Genomic DNA, 20,046 nt, shown 5'->3' on the forward strand with positions numbered 1-20,046 from the left:
GAGACCTGGGCTTGTTGAAGCAGGATAGGACCAGGGCCTGTGTCAGTTTCCCGTTTCCCACACCACGATGCTGATATGATCAAAGTTCGAAAACCACTGACCTACCTAAAAATTCTAAGACCTACAAACAATGGCACTGGGCTTTGTCATCCTGGTTACAGCAAATCCTATCTAAGAGGGCTTCCTTTTCAACCAACAATTCTCTACTCTCTGTCTGCCCCCAACTCCCTGTGACTGCCACACAGCCGCTCAGTGACAAAACATGGCTTCCATGTTGTAAGGGAAAGCAGTAAGAGCTGTGGTTGACTGTCCTTATCTCTGTCTCCTTCCTCTGCAGCACAAGAGCAAGAAGGGGGGTTTCTGAGCCGCCCAGAATGGAGGTCAGACCCTCAGCTCCACGCTTCATGGGGCTTAATTAAATTAACCACCTTCTGCCCCTTAGTCCCCACTTTGCTATCCCCTAGAATTGTTCTGGGGAGAGTGGGTGCCAACGAGAGGAACTCTCCTTCCCACCTTCCCCTCCTCCGGTCCCCACCAACTGGATGTCCCAAGCCCTGGAAGAGACCACCATGAGCCCAGCAGGTCCTGTGGGGCCAAGGGAAGGCAGTGTGTGTGTGGGGAGGGTGGGATGCTATTGCCCTGCTCCCACCCACTTCCCCTGCTGGGTTCAGCCACTTCTCATCAGGGTTCACCATGAGTACTGCTAACCACCAAACCATCGGGTGACCACAGGTAACCATAGAAGCCAAGCAGGACATTCAATGATGAGGGGAGGCGGGTGGATGAAAGACAGAGTAGCAGGCAAAGGAGCCATCTCCTTTGCGCCCTCAGATTGTTGCCAGCTTGAACTTTTTACCTGGCTAAAGTCATCAATGTCTCAGCACGGTCCTTCACCTTTCAGGTGACGCATAGCAGCCTTTCTCCGGGATACTTTCTACCTGCAGTGTTAGTCAAGACGGGCTCAGCTGGGCTGTGGTAATTAACTCAGACATTTCAGTGGCTTAACACGAGTGGGTTGGTTGGTTGGTTGATTGATTGATTGATTGAACTGATGAGAAGTCTGTTCTGAGTCAGGTGACTTTTCAGGACGGCTTGCCTTCTGTGTGGTGCCTGCATGATTCAGGCTTCCATTTTGTGTCACATGTGGCCTCCATGGTGGCCCGTCACTGCGTCAGAGAAAGAGAGAGCTGGAGGGTTGTGCCCCAGCTCTTCAATGCTTTGGCTCAGAAGTGGCTCCGATTACTTCCCCTCCCACCCACTGGCCAGAGTTAGTCATGTGCCCCAACCTAACTTCAGGCGAGGCTGGGAATGTTGTCTTCCTAGGAATTCAGCAAGAGGAGAATAAAATAAGACTTGATGAAAACATTATTATCTCTGCCACTCCAAACATCCTTTAAAAAAAAATTAAAGGCAATAATTCAAGATATCCTGTCAGTATATAGTGTTTTCTGGTTTTGGGTTTTTTTTTAAAGTAGGCTCCACACCCAATGTGGGGCCCGAACTCATGACCCTGAGATTGAGTCACACACTTCACCAACTGAGCCAGCCAGGCACCCCTCCTGTTGGTATATGAAAAGCCTGCGAATCGTGTTGCGGTCAATAGGAAATCTGTCTTTAATCCATCATTTCCCAAGTTTATTTGGTCATCAAGCCTTTTTCCTAGGTGCAGTATTCCTTGGAACTAGTATTCTGAGATGCACACTTGTCCTAAATGAGTCAACTGTGGCTTGTATAACAACTCTTAGAGAATCTGTGTCTGGAAGAGTGGACACCCCCGGCAGAATCTCAGAGACCACCACCCCAGCCCCCTCCAATCGTCAACAGCTCCTTCGCGGTGCACCCCTTCCCTGCTTCCTGTGATTCATACCCAGCCAGGCAGCCTTTTCCAGGAACTCATGGCGGCGAGGGGCAGGCCTCAGCTGTAGATGCTTATTTGGAAGGGCCCCGAGTGCAACCTCTGACCCAAGGAAGAATTTCTTCCTGATCTGTTCAGGACGAGGCCCGTCCCCTCCGTTGGATTCCTCCAGAGACTCAGCCCTCGCTCACTTGCCCAGCCTTCTCAGGCTCCCATCTGGACCCTGCTCTGTTCTCAGAGGCAGCTAAGGGTGCCACCAGCTGCCCCCCTCCGTGGCCTAGGCCAATTCCAAATGCAGCCCCTGCTCTGGCTTCGCAGCTCTCTGGGGACTCCAAGAGCTGTTCTGCTGCTCCGTCAAGTGGCAGGAGGCAGCCAGTGGCATCAGCGGCATCCCGAAGCCCCTCAGGCTCCCTTGGGTTTGGGCACGTCCCAGATCCAGAACTTCATGGGTTTGAGCACGTCCCAGATCCAGAGCTTCAGACGGCAGGTGTGTCCATAGTTCTCAGGCACGCGCCTGGGGTCTTGCCGAGCCAGAGGGCTGGGACGGTGGCGGGCAGAGCAGGAGCCAGTCCCCACGCTTGGTGAGCGGTCAGTCCCGCGAGGCATGAGAGAGACTCTCCTCTGCTTTTTCACCAGATGGAAAGGAAGCAGCACACTGGCAGGATTCTAAATTCCAACCAGACTGGCCATCGGGCTCATTCCTTGGCGTGTGGGTAGATGGATTCTGTGCCCCTGACACACTCAGGTCACGGCTTTCTCAGCACTGCGCCGGCCGACTTACTGAAGTGGTTTTAACCCCTTCCTGCGCTTCTTGGTCCCGGGTCCTCCTCACTGCACACCCCCTCAAACTCTGCTGGAGTCTCATTCTCGCCCCAGCCTGGCCAGCTTCCTGGAATTCACCCCAAACCAATACTTTTGGGGACTCCCTGAAGGGTTTCAAAGAACCTTTCCCCGCAGCCACCAAGGAGGACGTTCCAGCCCCCTGGGCTGTGCCGCAGACACGGGGGCGGGGGGCAACGGCATCCCTCCAACCCCCTAGTCAGCTGCTCACCCTCACCGTCCAGACCCCCGCAGGCAGGAAGACGGCCGGGAACGACCCCTTGTTTGAGAGTGGGGATCAAGTCTTTAAGAAGACGAAGTCGACTTCCAGGTCTAAAACTACCTTTATTTGTGGTTGGCGCCACATAAGACGCTATCATCCAGCAGAATTATAAAACTGTACAGGAAGTACAAAAATAGGCTGTTTAACTTAGATAATTACCCTCACATCAAGCTTTAAAAATACACATAAAAATTGTACAATCTGGCAGTTTATAAAATATAAAGCTAAAAAGAGGATTGTAGGTTCACAGAGAGGATTCTATCACACAATTAACAGATACCCATTAAACAACTGTCCACAGAGAAGACACAATGGCACAGAATTAAAAAAAAAAAAAATCACTCAAAAATGAAAATTTTTACCCTGACCAAAATTTTCACCCTTCAGTGATAAAACTACTGTGAGGCGTCCATCCCACGGAAGGATACAGTATAACTTTTCCTTTTCCAGTTTTAGAATGGTCAGGGGTGTGTTGTCCAAAACAAATCCGATGTGCTTTAAAAGCAAGTGCAATTATAGCTGGATATACTTCAGAGTAAAAATTAAATAAATATAAATAGGTTAAATAAATAGGTCATCGCAAAAAGAACACTACGTAAGGTTTGCATTTGAGAATGCCGCATGGTTGACTGGTAATGCTTTCTAGGTAAGTGGGGACGCCCCCGTCACAGCTTTTGGGATACTGAAAAGGAACACTGTACCCGCCAAACACACAGAGCATAGGCTGAGGCGAGTGGGATGGGGACTTTGGCTGGAAGTGGAGGTTAAGGCTGCCCCAGGGCGAGGCTCACTGCAGATGCGTTCTTTGTGGTTGTCCAATGAATACAGGAAGGATTCACGCGCAGATACAAAAAACTGGAACCAGGGTTACTCATGGGGGAGATCACGGTTTCATCAAGAAAACAAAGTACAGGATGAGGAGACACTTTGGTTTAAAAGATCATGGTCCAGCCTTGGAAGGTGGAATTTTGGCTCATCTGTGTGGGACACCCAGTGACTTTTCTCCAGGAAAGGCCAATGCCGGGCCAGACTCGGCTACAAGGACGGCTCCAGGATGGTGAAGGAATCAGCAAGGAGAAGACACTGGGATGCATGAAGAAAAGGGAGTTTAGACACTAAATGAGCAGAGACAACATTAAAGAGAATGTGAAGAGACTCTTTACAGGTCCACTGTGTTCTCTCTTCCAGCTCTTGTGGCCAGGAGGCAGTGGAGAGAACCAGCCTACCTTCCGCAAGGACCTCCAGGCTGCAGACCCAATACACAGGGTGGGAGAACGAGAGCAGACTCAGGAAACCCAAACGTGGCCGAAGTCCAACTTCTGAAGAGACAGCGACCAAGACGAGAAAGGCCTACAACCCAGAAGCCCCCCCACATCTTCGAGAGGTCAGATCAGCAGCCAACACATCTTTCACTGCAGTGAGAAAGAACTGCAATGGTCAACAAATCACATTCACACAAAATCTTACCAAAAGTTGATTCTGATCAAGACCTTTCTTCTAGAGTTGGTCGAAAGAAAATACTTTGCTGGCCCACTAACCTGTGGATCTTCCAATACGTGTAATGGGTCAGAGTGAGGTCTCACGGGAAAGAGCCTAGGACGGCTATGGCACGCGAGGCAGGGAGCCCCTCTGCACCCAGGGTTTTAGATCTGCCACCAGACGGTTTAGTGACTTCCCACGGACACCAATGATCCCCCAAAGTGCAAGTGCTCTGATGCCCTAGTGACAGGTGAGCTCTCAGTGAACTGCAATTAGAAAGACTTAAGAAGCAACGAGAGAAATTCTGGCAGGCGGGCCAAAGACAGATTCAGCACAGGATTTAATGAGAGCGTCCCTGGGATTCCCAACAGATGTGACTAAATTCTGTCATAAAAATGAAGGTAGTCTACTTCTAAAAAGTTAAACAGCCTTCCAGGAATCGTGCTAAAGATCAAACAGCTCCGCCATGACAGGATGCACGAGGCTGCGGAGCTCTGTTCTAGCAAAGGACTGACACCTTCTCAGGCTGCAGAGCACAACAGGAAACCAGGATTCTAGAGACGAGAGTGCGATGGGGCAGGATGCCCGAGCCGTTTTTATGACAAGGGTCCACGTGAGACCTCTTCAAACCACCTGAGGGACTGAGGAGTGACCAGGTTCCTGAAAGTGTTGGCGAGAAGGCTGACGGAGGACAGCTTTTCCCGGAGCACTGATCTTTACTGTTTTTCATGTCTCTCCCTCTACGTGCTCACGAAAGCAGAGGTTTTGCCTCTATCTCGTTCACCTCTGCGTCCCCAGCCCCTGGGATCCGGCCTGGCTCACACCGTGAGTACTCAATATCAAATACATCGAATACGTGAGTTTGAGAAGGTGGGTGGTTAGAAACAAGAAAAGGCATTTAAAAAAGTTTTCCTGGAGACAAGCTGGGCCTGTACAGTGAGAGGACACAAACGCTTGGTGGCCAGAAGTGACCTGGCTATTCCCCCAAGGACACTGTTCGGCCACGAGATGGAAGTAGTGCAGAGATCTGACAGCCTGCCCATCACTGGTGCACGTTCTCTACCTGATTGCCGGAGGGGAAGGGGGACGTCACCACTCAGGCCAGGCAGCAAAGTGACCACAGAGCCTTAGGGACAATGGCGTGGATGCAGCAGAGAGGGGAGAGGACAGGCATCTGGCCATGTTCCTGAAAAGCGGAGGGTGTGGCAGAAGATTCTAAGATGCCAGCCAAAAACACCAGGGTCCCAAGGTCTAGATGAGGTTACCGATGAAGACGGAGGATAGTGTAGACATAGGATAATGTGAATTTAAGAAAAAAAGTGACTCCAGACATTATGAAAGGAAGGGAACTGAATTCTATGAAGACAGAAGGAGAGTTTTTGATGAATGGCCCTCAGTCAAGTCCACCACCAGGAAGCATCTCACAGAAGAAGAAACAGGGAGTTCTCGGTCAGTCAGTAACACCCTTACTCCTGAGTGGCATCTCCGAGCTCGCCAGCACTGAATGAAGTGCGGTGATCCACTCCCCCGGCTGGAGAAAGGACACGGGGGACATCTCTACACTGTACCCTGATCACATTTAACTGCTAAGGCTCTCGATAGAGAAAAGACAGGAATTTTAACTGAAACTAAAGTTAAAAACTATACTAATTTTAGCAAAAAAAGATGGTATTGACATAATTTAGGAAATATTACTTTGAAGTTGTTTAATGGATGTATATAGCCTTGCTATAATGTTTTACTCTTCAGCATTACGGCATGTTCTGAACATGAACGCTCTTTCTGGAGGGGATGGAGACCTTTGGTACCACACAAAATAGAAAGTGTATTACGTATCCTGCATTTATCTTCTTCACAAGTAAGCCTCAAGTTCAGCTTACTTATGCTAATGCAGCCTTCTACAGTATGATCAAAATATAGAGTTATTAAAAATCTGCCAAGAGAAACACAAAAGCCTGCCCACGAAACACATGGTGACCCTGGCCTCCACTGCCGGCCCCCCGGCCCATCCTGCTGGCTCCAGGGACGGAGGAGCCTCATTGCCCACTTGCTGGCCCAGGACTCCCCAGGGTGGCCATGAGTGTCCCATCTGGTCTGCTCCCCTCTGGTCCCAAAGGCCCGTTCCTGCCTGGGTGCCGCTCTTCTTGATCTGGAACTTCTCACGTCTTGCCCCAAATGCTCCTAAACATCTCCCAAATCCACCAAAGGCCACCGATGCACTGGGCTACTGCGGCTCAGGACAGAGCGTCCTCTTCGTTTCTAAGAGATCTGTGGACACGGCCTCGTCTTCCAGTGTGCGGTGCTGACCTGTCCCAATGCTGCGCCTCGCACTCAAGACTCTCGCTGCCCCCAAGGAACACTGGTTATAAAGACCTGGGAAACTCGGGGCGCGTTCGTGATGAGTGAGGCATCTCCGATCCCCAGGAACGACACCCTCCGAATGACTTCTTCCTCCTCAACACCTCTCACCTCTGGAGCCCCACTTCGAGCAGAGGCTGCACTTAGTGTCTCTCAGCTTGGCTGGCTGAGGACATAGATGCTCCTGGTCCCGCATGCAGGCAAAATGCAGGATTCCCTCCTCTCTCTTCCTTATAGGCCCACAGGCTGACATCAAACAGGAAGTTTAAAAAAAAAAAAAAAAGTGTAGGTCTGAAGCAAGTGCGTCCAGGAGAAGGCGGAGGATGCTTCTGTCACTGCCTCTGGGATGGGCCCTCCCTGGCAGAGGACTCCCGACTATAAAGCTTTCGTGGCCAACATCTTCCCAGCTCCCTACAGGTCAGAAGGGGTCACGGTTCCCGCTTCCTGGGGTTGGCATCATCCCGCTGGCTGCAGAGTGGCAGCTCAAGGCACTTGGTTTGGGAGCCTGGTCTCCCTGCTAAGCCGGGAGGTGTCAGGCTTGGACTTGTAGAGACCAGGCCCTCAGTCACAGCTGGGGCCACCAGAACGGAGGGCCACCCTGGCTCAAAGGGTGTCTGGAGTCACTGGAGGCCGGGGCTCTGGGGGCTCGTGGAAGTAGTAGGGCTGGAAGAGCCGCTCGTGGCTGCACGGCTCCATGGCCCGGTAGGTGTGGGACAGGAGGTGGGGGAAGCGGGACGTGAAGTAACGCACGAAGTCGTCGGGGAGGGAGCCCAGCGTCTCCCGCACCTCCACGGGCAGCTCCCGGTAGTGATGCTTCTGCAAACAGACATGGACGTTAGCAGCTGGAAAGCCCAGGAAACACTGGTAAAAGCTCCTCTTGCTAGTCTAGGAAGATGAAACGTTAGTTGGTTCTCTGTCAAGGAGAAAAGGCTCAGGTACTCAACAGTCCACCTGCCTACCTTCCCTGCTTCCCCTCATTCAGGAGGACGCCTCAGAGCCGAGTCAGGTCTAGGGCTGGGGAGGCAGGAAGGAGCTTCCCTATGGAGCGGCCCGCTGGCCAGGCCTGTGTGGGAAGGTCCCCATCAAGGGAGTTTATACCGAGCTGTTTCAGGCAGAACAGGATACATACAAATCAGCAGAGACCACAAATGACACCAGCATCAGACAGCCTGCTTCCTAGAGCAGAGCTCCTCACCTGAACATCGTGGAAGAGAAAACCCGTTAAGGGAACAAGTTGGCCTTGCGAGGTCAGAATTCTAGTAGGAATGGAAGGACCCACAGAGAACAGAAAGAAGATAGGTGGCCATACCCCTGTCACTGGGCCCACCAGGGCTTCACACACCTTACCTTGTTTCTCATGGCTCGGAGGAGGTCTCGGACGGAGCCACCTTTATAGGTTCTGAATTTCCGCAAATCTAGGAAAAAAACAAGGAATGCAATGTAACAAACCCATTTCGAAAGAAGAAAATTCCCGGGGCTCCTGGGGACCAAGCTATCAGACTGAAACACAACAGAACCACGCCATGCTTGTGGCTGACAGGAGTGTGTCCCCCAGAATGAGCTTGACCGAGGGCAAGGCTAGCCTGAATTCCACCTCCAGGTCGCCCCACGAGCACAAATAACCATTAAGAGCATGGCACCATCGCTAACCTGTCATTGGGAGAGACAAAAATGAACCCCACATCAGTGTCACGATCCCCAGAGGACACACCCACGAAAGCCTCAACCCCTCGAGGAGGATCTGGAGCCCAAAGAGCCTGGAGCTGCCAGTTCCACATTCACTTCTTAGAAAAGGCTGCTGCTCTTGAAATGTTTCTGCCAACGTTTACGGTCGGGGCTTCGGCGTGGTCACCTGTCTGCAGGGGGACAGTGATGTTCTCCCTCCAGTCCATCTTCACCACAGCTCTCCCGCCTCGCTCCAGCTGCTTCACTATCGGGCCGTCCAGGGACTCCTTCTCTATTCGGTCACTCACATCCTGTAAGGGTGACAAGGGCAGCAGATGACGGTCAGCGTGTGGAGAACCGGAAGCTGGAGGAGCGACACACCAAGTCACAGAATGGTCGCTGCCACATGACCAGCAGCGAGGTTGTGCCTCTGTCCCTCCTGATCCGTCACCCTTTCCCTGGGAGCAGCCCTGTCGGTGGTTCACTGGGGAGAGATCCACGCAGACCATCTCCATGTCAGGGGGAAGTGTCACACTTCTCCACGAACCCTAATACCTCACCCACATCTCACCCCTGTGCACATGTACCCCGTCCCACACGGAGCCGTAGGTGCAGTCAACGTCCAGCAATGAACAACAGCAACAAAAGCTCAATTTTGATTTACATCTTGGGCTTTTCTGTCTACCCCGGGAAACAGGACATACTCAGATCCACAGCCGGTCAGTACTCCTCATACAGTTAGAAAAGACAGATGAAGCTCTCTTTTAGAAGAAGAAAGTTGCTGACGAGAGCGTGGGCTCCAGAGGCCCTGCCTTGGCCTCGAGCCCTGCCCCGCATCTGAGGACCACAGCCCGAGCACATGCTCCAGCAGCTGAGGAAACGGAGCAATGAGCCCCACACATTATCATGCGGCACAGACTCCCTGGCTGTAGTCTTGTCCTTCTTTAATGAAGATGAAGCCAGACTGGCTGACTCTCAAACTTACAGACTGGCTGACTCTCAAACTTACAGGAAAGCCCTGGAGGGATTAGATGGCCGCCCTGGACGCTGTGGGGACACACATTTCTGCTGCAAAGTGGGTACGGCTAGTTGATACAACCGGAGGCAGGTGTGTTCACAAGATAGAGGACTTGGAAAGATGAAGAGTTTAAATCCCAAACCACAGTGGGCTGGAGGTCCCTTTGTGTGAGCTTTATTCCCGCTCTACATCTTGTCATCATCAAAGGAACCTGGTTAGTTTTCAGGAGTCCCTTGAGGACACCTGACCTCCAAACTGTAATGTTATGACCCGTGGAACACAGTGAACAATCCTAATGTTGTCCATGCCCACCGCTGCCATGGAAAATGGCAGAAACCCTCCCCTTCCCAATCCATCCAAATACTTCTAAGCACCTGCCACGTGCCAGGCAGTGGAGACACAGCCATGTACCGGAAATCAAGCACTCCCGCCCTTAAGGAGCTTACATTTCGGGGGCTAAGGCTCTAGTCAGACTCCAGCACAGAGTGATGGTCACTCCTAAACCCAAGCTTCACTCTGACCCAGACCCAGGAGGAAAAGCACTGCGCCCCTGTGCCTGCTTCCAGAGCTGGTGTGCTGGGTACGATGTGTTCAGACGAGCTGTGCTGAACTGACACCAAGGAAAACTTGAGAAACATGTTCTCTTTCCACAAAAACCACCGGGCAGGCAATACCACAAAACCTTAAAACAGCCAAACCACCAACGGAGCTCATCTCTACTGACCCTATAATCTCACATCTCAGAATCCATCTGGACAAAGATTAGGTAAAAGAGGATAGAAAAAAATCCAACATAAGTGAATGTTTAGACTTAGGAGACTGGAATGAGATTATATAATGCCTAAAATATGCTTCACCATAATCTGGGGTGTGGAGTTGAGGAGAGAGTAGAGGTTCAGTTAACAATTGCTGGAGCTGGTGGCTGGGTAGAGGGGAGTTCATGAGAGCATTCCCTCTACTTTTGTGTATATTTGAAAGTTCCCATAAGGTTTTTAAATTATGGCACATCCATAGGACAGAGTACTAGAGTCATTAAAATTTTAGAAGTTTAACATGATAAAATAGTATGTTAAAATACTACATTAAATACTATATTAATAAGATGCTACTATTAATACTGTAATAAAATACTATATCAAAATATTAAGTACTGTGGGGAAAAAAAAGGATACAAAATTGTATATACAGTTTGACCCTAATCGCACTTTCATCTATATCAAGAAAATACATCAACCATGGTTTTCTCTTGGTTATGGGATTAGGAGTCATTTGTTTCTTTCTCTCTCTCTCTCTCTTTTTTTTTTTTTGCTATATTTTTTAAAATCTAGGAGAAATTAAATGAAGGCTTTTGATTAAAAAAATACCCCAAAGGCCCAAAACCCGAGAGGCCTGCCTGAAAGAACTGGAGCTGCTTTTCCAGGCTCCAGAAGAATGGGTGTTTCAGCACGTGCTTCGCCGAAGGGCGTTTCTGAGGATCCATTGCGATCATCTTCTCTATTAATTCCCGGGCAATGACATCCTCTGCAGAGGAGGAAAATGAGCAAGTAACTCATTAACATCGGCCCACTGTCACAGTGAAATACCCAAACCTCAACAGCGCACGTGCCTTTTGACTCAACATCCCACCGACAGGAGCTCATTGCAGTAATGGAATTAAGAACGTGCACAAACTTCAGCTGATATGGGGAGTTCTCACCGCACAGTCTGTGAAAAGGAGTAATTGGAAATACCCACTAGCGGAGGCCTGGTAACGCTGCCTCCAGGTCCTGGGCTGTGCTCTTAAAGTGATGCCCTGTGGAGCACCGAGCAACACGGAGAGGGATTCGATGGCATGTACGATTTACCTCCATGTTTTACCAAAGGGTGCACACATGTCTAATTAGACAACTGGAATAAGATACACAAAGGTATTAATAGCAGGAATTCATCACTGTGTTATGGGATTGTGGGTCTTGATGCTAATTTACAGTTTCTACAGGGAATAAGGAAAATTAATCCATGAGCAAAACAAGTTAGTTTTAATTTTTTTTTTTTTTAAAGATTTTACTTATTTGACAGAGCACGCATGTGCAAGCAGGGGGAGGGGCAGAAGAAGACGGAGAGAGAGAATTCCTAAGCAGACTCCATGCGGAGTGCAGAGCCCGACATGGGGCTTGATCTCACGATCCTGAGATCATGACCTGAGCTGAAATCAAGAGTCAGACGCTTAACCAACTGAGCCACCCAGGCATCCCAGTTTTAATTTTTTAGAAAGGTGGCACTGAGTATCATGGGTCAATGGTAACACAAGAAACCCTGAAGTTGGGAAGAAAGGCTTGTTGCCCCTGCACCCGGAGAGCAGGACCCAGCCTGTCTGTGCCCAGCCCACACCGCACCCACTGACCACTGGCCTGCACACAAGAGTTTACAGAGCATGGACTGTTTTCCTGAATGTTGGTGCAGGAAGGGACCTCAGGTTATTTAACCCTCACAAGTCACGAGCAGGAAAACAGAGGTCCCCAAAGGGGGCCTTGTCCAGGTCACACAGGTCATTGGGTGACCTGCAGGAACCTCAGAGCTGTCTGGCTTTAGGAGGAGGTGCTCCAAAGACAACCTACCCAAACTTCCACCAGCTTTGGAATGAGTCATCAACTCATGGAGGCCCACAGGGCAAGCAGCTGGAAAGAAGGGCCTCTGGGGGCACAGAGCCAGCACCCTCCCAGGCCACAGGGTCCACCTGGGCAGCTGGGGTAGCTCCCAACCCCTCCCATCCTGCGACCCACTCACCGTGCTTCTCGGGGTGCAAGCAGTCGAGGCTGTAGGCACCCAGGAGGATGTTGGCCTGCCGCTGCAGGGACTTGCCAAAAGGGTGGCTGCCCTCTGATATCACGTAGTAAAAGACACAGCCCGCAGAGAAGATGTCCACCGTGTAGGTCTGAAAAGAGATGCAGGGTGTGAGAGACCCTCCGGAGAATTCTCATCCTCACTCAGCAGCAGTGAGGACGGGAGTGTTGCTGCTGCTTCTCCCACCTTGAAGGGGTCCCAGGAGAATCAACTAGCACATTGGAAGTGCTCAGGGCCACACCGGCCCCCTGCAAGGGCTACGGAAGTGTGGTGTTCACAACAGGGAATGTGGACTCTAGAGCCGATGGGCTGGGGCTGGAAGTGATTGGAAAAGTTGGGGGGGGGGGGAGGGGGTTAGCAATTGCCCACATTTGTCCCTTTCATTCGTCTGAACAGGAGACCATATGGAAAGTGCCAGGAGCATGCTGTTCACACAGAAGCTCTTTGACAAAGAAACGTCATTCTCCAGCTCCATGTGCCACAGACCCAAGTCTTGAATTCGGACGCTGTGCCTCCTGAAGAGGCAAGAGGCTGAGAGCTGTGACCAGTACTCACCGGGTTGTCCTTGCAGTCTTCGCTCAGCATCTCTGGAGCAATCCAGCCTTCTGTGCCCGGCACTCCTGAGCGGCGGCTGAAACTGTGCCTGCCGACCGCCAGCTTCTTGCAGAGGCCGAAGTCCGAGATCATGGCCTTGATCCTGCCATGTGCATTGGGCATGGAGAGGAGAATGTTGTGGGGCTTCAGGTCTCTGTGAACTAACAGAACGCTCCAGATTAGTCCCATATTTACCATGAGTAATGTCAGGGAGTGCACCTTCTCAGACTCCCAGCGGGCCTGTTGCCTCCTCTAAGGGCTCTGGAGTGCGACTATGAAAGATTCCTCCTAGAATTCTTATTGTCAAAAGGCCACCTAAAAAACCCCACGTGCATACCAGCGATGAAGCACAGATTCTCAGCAGAGGGAGGGACCACACCAGCAGTCGGCCACCCCCCCACCCCTGCCAGCCGGGGTGCAGCCTGGGAAAGGAAAGCTTCTCACCAATGTTGAGGGAGTGCAGATGGGCTAGGCCTGAGGTGGTCTGTTGCAACAAGGTGATGGGCTCCAGGCCGAGGTGGGCAAAGTCCTTCTGCTCCACGTACTGCAAGAGACATGACAGCCAGGTCATGCGCAAAGCCCCTCCGCAAGGAAGGGCCCCTCTGCAGAGCACTTTCTTTCTTTCAAGTGATTCAATTTTATTTAGAAAAGTCCTGCCTGCAGCTTTTTGCTTTAGTTAACGTTTGGGATTAGGTCAGCTCATTTTCTTTGATCCTATTTTAAGAAAGAAATGGGAAGTTTTACTGACAACATTGTCTGCCCAAATCCACATTTGCCAACAGACTTTCTCCTGAAGCCACAGGCTAACTTAAATAACCAAAAGTTCTGACGGACTAGTGTACAGTGGTTAAGGTAAGAGGGCAAGGAATGCAAGTTCATGGCCTCATATAAGTAAACCTGCAAGTGCAGCCAGCAAATACAAGACAGGTTCACAATGAGCCTGGAAACTGAGCAAAAGGAGTTCGCTAAAGGATCGCAATGACCTAACTCCTCAACCATCATCCTCCAACCCCACGCCAGCTCTGACCAGCGATGAGAACAACTGCAGGGTTTCCTGGAGGCACAGGGAGATAGGCACCAACTGCAACCAAAGACTGCCCGGCCCAACTGAAGTCGAGGTGCTGACAACGCTCTCCATTTGGACTGTTTGTGGTTAAATGGGCGTGTGCCCGTCAAATGCACCAAACTGTTCACTGAAATGAGGATGCTGTGTTGTACCTTCAATAAAGTGAATATAAAGAAATAAAAAGGCATTGCAGTCCCTCGAGCTGCCAGGAGGGAGGCTGCAGAGGCCCTGGCAAAGCTGCCCCCGGGGCCCGCACCTCCTGCAGGGTGGCCGCACACAGCTCGATGGCAATGTACTGGAACTGCCGGTCCCTCTCCGTGCAGAAGTAACGGATCACGTTGGGGTGCTCATCCGATTCTCGAAGCAGCTGGACTTCCCGGTCCGCGAAACTGAAACACTCGGGGAGGATCCTCTTGACGGCCACGTCGCGGTTGTCAAACATGCCCCTGAGGACAAGGATCAGGGGCTGGGTTGGAGGGGCAAGCCAGGCTGGAAGATGAGAGACCTTGTCCCGTGAGGCAGCAGCCACCTCGTGAGCCTCACGGCTCTGACCAGCTACCGGGCAGCCAGCACTTCCACCCCGGAGGTAAACTCTGCTGTGGCCACCGCTATGACCCTGTTGCACCCCTGGAGCCTGGCCTGCCACCTGCAAGCTGCCAGGTACTTGGAAAGGAGGCGAAGTCACAGAGCTCTCAGATCCACTCACCGGTACACAATCGTGCCCTCAGCTCCATGACCCAGCACGTCCTTGGGACAGAATGAAATTTTCCCAACTATCACCATGCTGGTTTCCTCATCTGGGACAAAACAGGAAGAAGAAGTTGTTTTAAACAAACATAATCTAAAACACCTTGAGGCTAGAATGGTGTGAGCTCCCTGAGCTCAGATTCAGAGACGGGATCTCTCAGGCAGTATGTTCCCAGCCCGTGGTAAGTGAGAGCCGGCAGGGTCTACCCCCACTGACACCCAAGACCATAGCTTCCCTGCATCCTGCCTTCTGTCAGGAGATGGGGTTCACCACAGACGCATCTACGATTTGTGGCTGAAGGCTTCAGGGAGCGACAGTGGACGTGCAAATGAAGAGGCCAGGAGGAGCTTCCAGTGTGAGACTGGGGCTCAGGTCTCTTGCATGAGCTCTGCATCCACCCCCTCAGAATATCGCCCTGATGGCCAGTCTGAGGCAGCTCCCCAGAGGAATGGGGGTCAACAGCGGCACTGTTACACTTGGCCACGGGCTGGCCTCAGGACCGCTCTCAAGCCAGATATCAGTGCACCTCCAGCTCGCAGCAACTGCCAGCCCTTATGGAACAAGATGGAGGGAGGGCAAGGTGGTCCCCCAAAGGGCCCTGAGGGGGAAAGGCCCTAGGGTGGTGTGGAAGCCCAGCCGCCACAGTGACAAGGAATTAGGTGAGAACACGGTGAACCCTGAGAAACCCTTAGAAAAGGCGCTCCATAATCCCATGGAGACTCCCCGGGAGGACCTGGTACTTTATGGTTCTCAGACTGTGTTCAAACGAAAGAGAAAACAGCACCAAAATAGCAACTCGCCTTACCCACATCATCCTGCTCCAGGAAGGGGCTGGCACCAGCCTTGGAGGCTGAGCCACTGGAGTGGAGCGAGTGGTTGGAGGCTCTGGGGGACGTGCTGGGGCTGCTGGTGCCTGAGCTCTCAGAGTACAGGCCAGACGAGTCCAAGAGCTCAGCATCTTGAGCCACGTCTCCAGGTGGATGGAAGGGCAGCTGCTGCTGCTGCAGGAGCTGGATTTTCTCTAGTTCCTTCTGGAACTGCTGGTGCTGGAGCTGCTGCTGCTGATGCATGCTCTGGGAAGAGAAACACACATCCAGATAAGTGCAGCCCGCTTCCCCCAGGGGCACAGGCGGGCCGGTAGGCAAGGCTCCCTGTGGCAGAGGAAGCAGGTACCCTTTATGGTATCCCTACAGGGCGGTCTGAGACCAGTGAGAAGGCACAGGAGGCAGGATGGGTTCAATGACTGGGGCTCTTCTTGCCAGTTAAGATTTCCCAGGACGGCCCATTCCCCCTGCTGGAAGGGCCTGGCAGGGGCAAGAGGGAAGGCTCGGCTGTAGGTGGAGCCTGGGCCTGATGAAAGGGGCGGGGGGCTGTCCATTCAATTCTAAAATTCTGGGACTTTTATGAAAGTCTGGGAGTTGTTACAAACATGGAACCCAACATAGCACGGTGGATACAGGAAGCCCTGGGCTTGCTGTCTACTATGGTTGTGCACTTGATAGAGGCGAGCACATAGATGGTAACTGATCCAGACAGGCAGAGGAAACAGCTGGGGCTCACAACCTCACAGCCATCTTCCCACAGCCACACAGCCAGGATGTGGCTGAAACATGTGGCCTGGCCAAGTCCCACTCCCCACATTTCATCACGTTGCCCTCCCCACCTACCCTACAGCTCTCATCTATTTTGAAAAATTCGTTCTGTCATAATTTGAAGTAGCCGTGATCCATGATTATTACTACCTGGGCACTGAAGGGATGGCTGTGTAGCGCCCACCCCGCCCCGGCCGGGAGTTTTCTGGCTCTCATGTACACTCCCACACTCTATCTCTGAACTTGGGTTCAAATTCTGGAAATGCTGTCTACCAGCTGAGTAACCTTGGGGAAGTTATTTAAGTTCCCCAGAGCTTAGCTTCATTTGTGGGTGGGGCACATCAATAATAACCTCATAGAACTGAGTGAGGTAAAATATAAAACAATGCAGGTGAACCCATTTGCACAAATCGAAGGGTCTGTCATTCCCATTCCTATATGAGACACGAGCTTCCCAGGCACTAGTATTTTAAGGTGATGACACTTCAGTGCTCTGAGCAACCTGATGAAGAAAAATTCTAGAATGTTTTATCCAGCCAACAACCTATTCAACTACATATTCTTAGCTCACTCATTTCCAATAGAAAGTGGAAGGAATGCCACCTTTTTCACTCTAGCTGGTATCTCTCACAGGCAGTTTGTAAGGAGGAAAGTTAAGTGCATTTTCATCTATCATGCCTATTCTTAGAAAGGAAAATACAATTGACTATTCGAAATGATCCGCAAAAGCAAAGTTTATAAATCAGCTTTTATAATCAGTTAACTCTAACACATGGGTAAAAAACTGTCCTTTCCTGAGAAGCTAGTGTCTTTTTTAACTACAATGTTTCTGAAGATAAGCAAATACTAACTCTGAAATGTGAAAGGAACTGTATCTGCTTGTTTGCCATGTGCATGGAGTTCACGGACATCAGGTGACCAGCACGGAAGTTCAGACACATCCGGGAGGGCAAAGGCAAGGGGCAGAGCCTTACCAAGGGGTAGGTGATGATGAAGGCCACCCAGCCGATGAGCAGGAAGGTGCTCAGGATGATGGTGGCAATGTCCTTGAGCACGGAGTCCACGGGGGCCTCGGGCTTGGCAGGGGCATGCTCGTATTTCTCTTCCACATCCTGTGAGATGGTGGTAGGCGCGTTTTCTGAAGTCTGGTCAACCAGGTTGATAACCTTGTATGGGACAGAGCAACCTCTTTACCGCACAATTTCTGGCCAGATATAAATGAGCCCAACAGTCAAGAGTAGCCACGACTACCAGGAAGGATTATACTGTAGAATGTGTTGGGTTTTTTTGTTTACGCTCACCAAAGGTCACAAAGCCAAATACTCGCTGCTTATCAAAGTGACTGTCTTGAGAGGCCAGGCTTCCTTGCAGTGAGGTTATCAGTACTCAAAAACAGTTCTAAGAGCGGTACTTCTGGAAGGGCCTTCAGACCCTATATTCTTCTGAAAATCCTCACTGAAGGCAAAGACGTCCTCCTTTGAGGACAGATTTGGTATTTGGGAAAACTCTGATGTTACTGGTGACAACGTCTAGTGAAAAGGTTGACAGTCACTTTAATAAAACCATTTCACATTAAAAAGGAAAACTCCATGTATATACACACTCGTGGCTGAAGAGTAATAAAGCAGCTTGCTTCTGTTGCTTGTAAACTTTCAGGGCAACTCCAAAAACAAAATCTTTTTTTTCCCCCAAATATCCCACTGTTTTTCAAAGTTTCTGAAAAGCATCAGAATTTTTTGTTAAAGAAAATTTTCCTTGGAAGCCCCAAATTAAACCAGATAAAAGCGGACCTCCCATCTCAGCTCCCCGAAGTCTCTAGGACTCCGAGAACAGTTTAGAAAAACGCATCGATGCGTTCTCAAATGTCCAGCGTCCCGGGAGTGCCGTCACTGTTTGTCCAGTGAGGCGAACACACAGCCTTGGGGCAAGCCCAGGGCTTGGCATCCCCCCCCCACGCACCCACCTTTCCCCTGACCCCAGACTTCAGCCTGCACTTCTCTCTCCTCCGGCTGCCCCACTCCCACGGTGTATGGGGTGGGGGTGGCCCAGCTGGAGGGGAGCAGGCAGCTGAGCATGTGACCAGGAACAACACTTGGTTATATTCGGTCAAATGTGTTTGTTAAAAAAGTTGTCTTACTGCCATATAAATGCACCTCAGAGTACTTCAGTGGAGTTTTTAAAAACTCTGTTCAAGTTTGGATGATTATTAAAATCTTAGCTGTGGCTATCTCTGGGCATTAGATTAAGGGTTCTTATTTTCTTCTCTATATTTTTATTTTCTAAGTGTTCAGTGGTAGATACAAGTGACTTCATTAAGATCAACATCAGATCAAGGCCTCATGGCACCAGTGCTTTCCAAAATCACTGTCTTGGGACTCATGTGCTTCTCCAACTGGCTACCTCCAGAGATGACAGGCAACTCGAGATATTTCGCGCTAGAATCTTAAACAGCTACATGATTTCCTTTCCTTTCCCTCTGGATAAAATCTGAACCCTACAGTGAACTTGCCGTGACTGCGGACCCCACATCAGCCAGCCCCCCTCGTCTTCCTCGGACCTTGCCCATAGTCCAGGCCCTCTCTCAGGCTTGCATCCCCCATGGCAGGGCTTATAGGAGTTGCCAAGTCCAAATGGCTTCTCTGGACCCCCTCCTCACCCCACTGGCCATGCTGGAACCCCTCCTGCAGAGCCACCATTCTGCCTCCTCCACCTGCTCTGTGCCACCAAAAGCTGCCACCTACGGGCACAGCAGTGGTCTCCCTGCCCTCTGGTTTCTGATTGGGACACCAGCAGATGGGGCAGGGGGAGGAAAAGGAGGTCCAATTCTGTGGGGTTGCTGAATATGTCAACTGAAGCTCTAGGCTCCTGGCCTGGGACCCTTTCTACTCCTGCCCCCCAACTTCAGGCTAAAGGATGCTAAGAGAACCCCTGGGACTGTCCATATCTGGGTGGCCACCTGTGTCCAGTGAGACCCTGACTGGCATGCTGCCTCCCCAGGGCTGCAGGAGGGCAGCCCAGGTCAGAGGCTTGCAGCAGCTACCACCTGGGTGGGCCTCCCTCCTACCCAAATCTTCATTCTGTAGGCACGCTGGGTCCCTGTCAGACTAAGCCTGTACCAGACCAAGCAGCCAAGCTGGCTATTTCCAAAGGGCCGCTCCTGGCTTCATGAAACTTCAGGTCTCCCACCTCCTCTTCTCATAAACTGTTGGCTCCACTGCCAGGCACAAGCAAAACTCAGTAACATGGTTCCTCTGTAGCATATGGTCCCACTTCCCACTGCCCCCCACCTGATGGCCTCAGATCTGGTCTCGGCCCCAGAGCTGCACACGCAGAGTTTGTCCCACCTCGAGGCCTTCATCTCTGCTGCCTTCTGTCCTCCAGTGCCTTTTACCTCTGTCCCACCAGGCCAACTCCCTCTCCCGTCCCTCTGCCTTTCCCATGGCCCTCACGAAGTGCTTCATCTTCCTCCCCACCAGGCCTTCACTGGGTGATGTTTGCTCTGGGTTCCCGAGCATTCCTCTCCCCTCCTGAGTCCACTACAAGCTCCAAAGGCAAGGGCAAATGCCTTCCCCCAACACCTGACACAAGGACTGAGGAACTAACTGTTCACGTCCCCACTCACTTCCTCAAAGCTCTTCTTCTCTGAATCGGCAGGAATCACGTTTTCCCGATGTTTGGGCAGATTGTTGGGGAATCTCTCCAGCATTTTGGTAGACGCAGACAAGGGGGTTTCATGGTGTCCTATG

At 51.2% G+C, this 20,046-nt stretch overlaps 1 protein-coding gene across 1 annotated transcript in view; it reads right to left on the reverse strand.

The window, feature by feature from the left end:
- Positions 1–2,999: 2,999 nt before the first annotated feature.
- The window catches only part of ERN1 (endoplasmic reticulum to nucleus signaling 1), a 93,964-nt gene continuing 76,917 nt past the window's right edge, over positions 3,000–20,046 (reverse strand). The window contains exons 14-25 of the mRNA XM_019805168.2: positions 19,923–20,041; positions 17,275–17,466; positions 15,514–15,781; positions 14,667–14,757; positions 14,217–14,406; positions 13,339–13,438; positions 12,856–13,055; positions 12,244–12,391; positions 10,871–10,998; positions 8,647–8,770; positions 8,142–8,209; positions 3,000–7,610 (exon numbers count right to left, since the gene is read on the reverse strand). Coding sequence (XP_019660727.2) covers positions 7,398–7,610; positions 8,142–8,209; positions 8,647–8,770; positions 10,871–10,998; positions 12,244–12,391; positions 12,856–13,055; positions 13,339–13,438; positions 14,217–14,406; positions 14,667–14,757; positions 15,514–15,781; positions 17,275–17,466; positions 19,923–20,041 — 1,841 coding nt within the window. The 3' untranslated portion in view covers positions 3,000–7,397. The remainder of the gene's footprint in view (positions 7,611–8,141; positions 8,210–8,646; positions 8,771–10,870; positions 10,999–12,243; positions 12,392–12,855; positions 13,056–13,338; positions 13,439–14,216; positions 14,407–14,666; positions 14,758–15,513; positions 15,782–17,274; positions 17,467–19,922; positions 20,042–20,046) is intronic.

This window comes from Ailuropoda melanoleuca, chromosome 13 (assembly GCF_002007445.2).
Source record: "Ailuropoda melanoleuca isolate Jingjing chromosome 13, ASM200744v2, whole genome shotgun sequence".
Classification (NCBI taxonomy): Eukaryota; Metazoa; Chordata; class Mammalia; order Carnivora; family Ursidae; genus Ailuropoda; species Ailuropoda melanoleuca.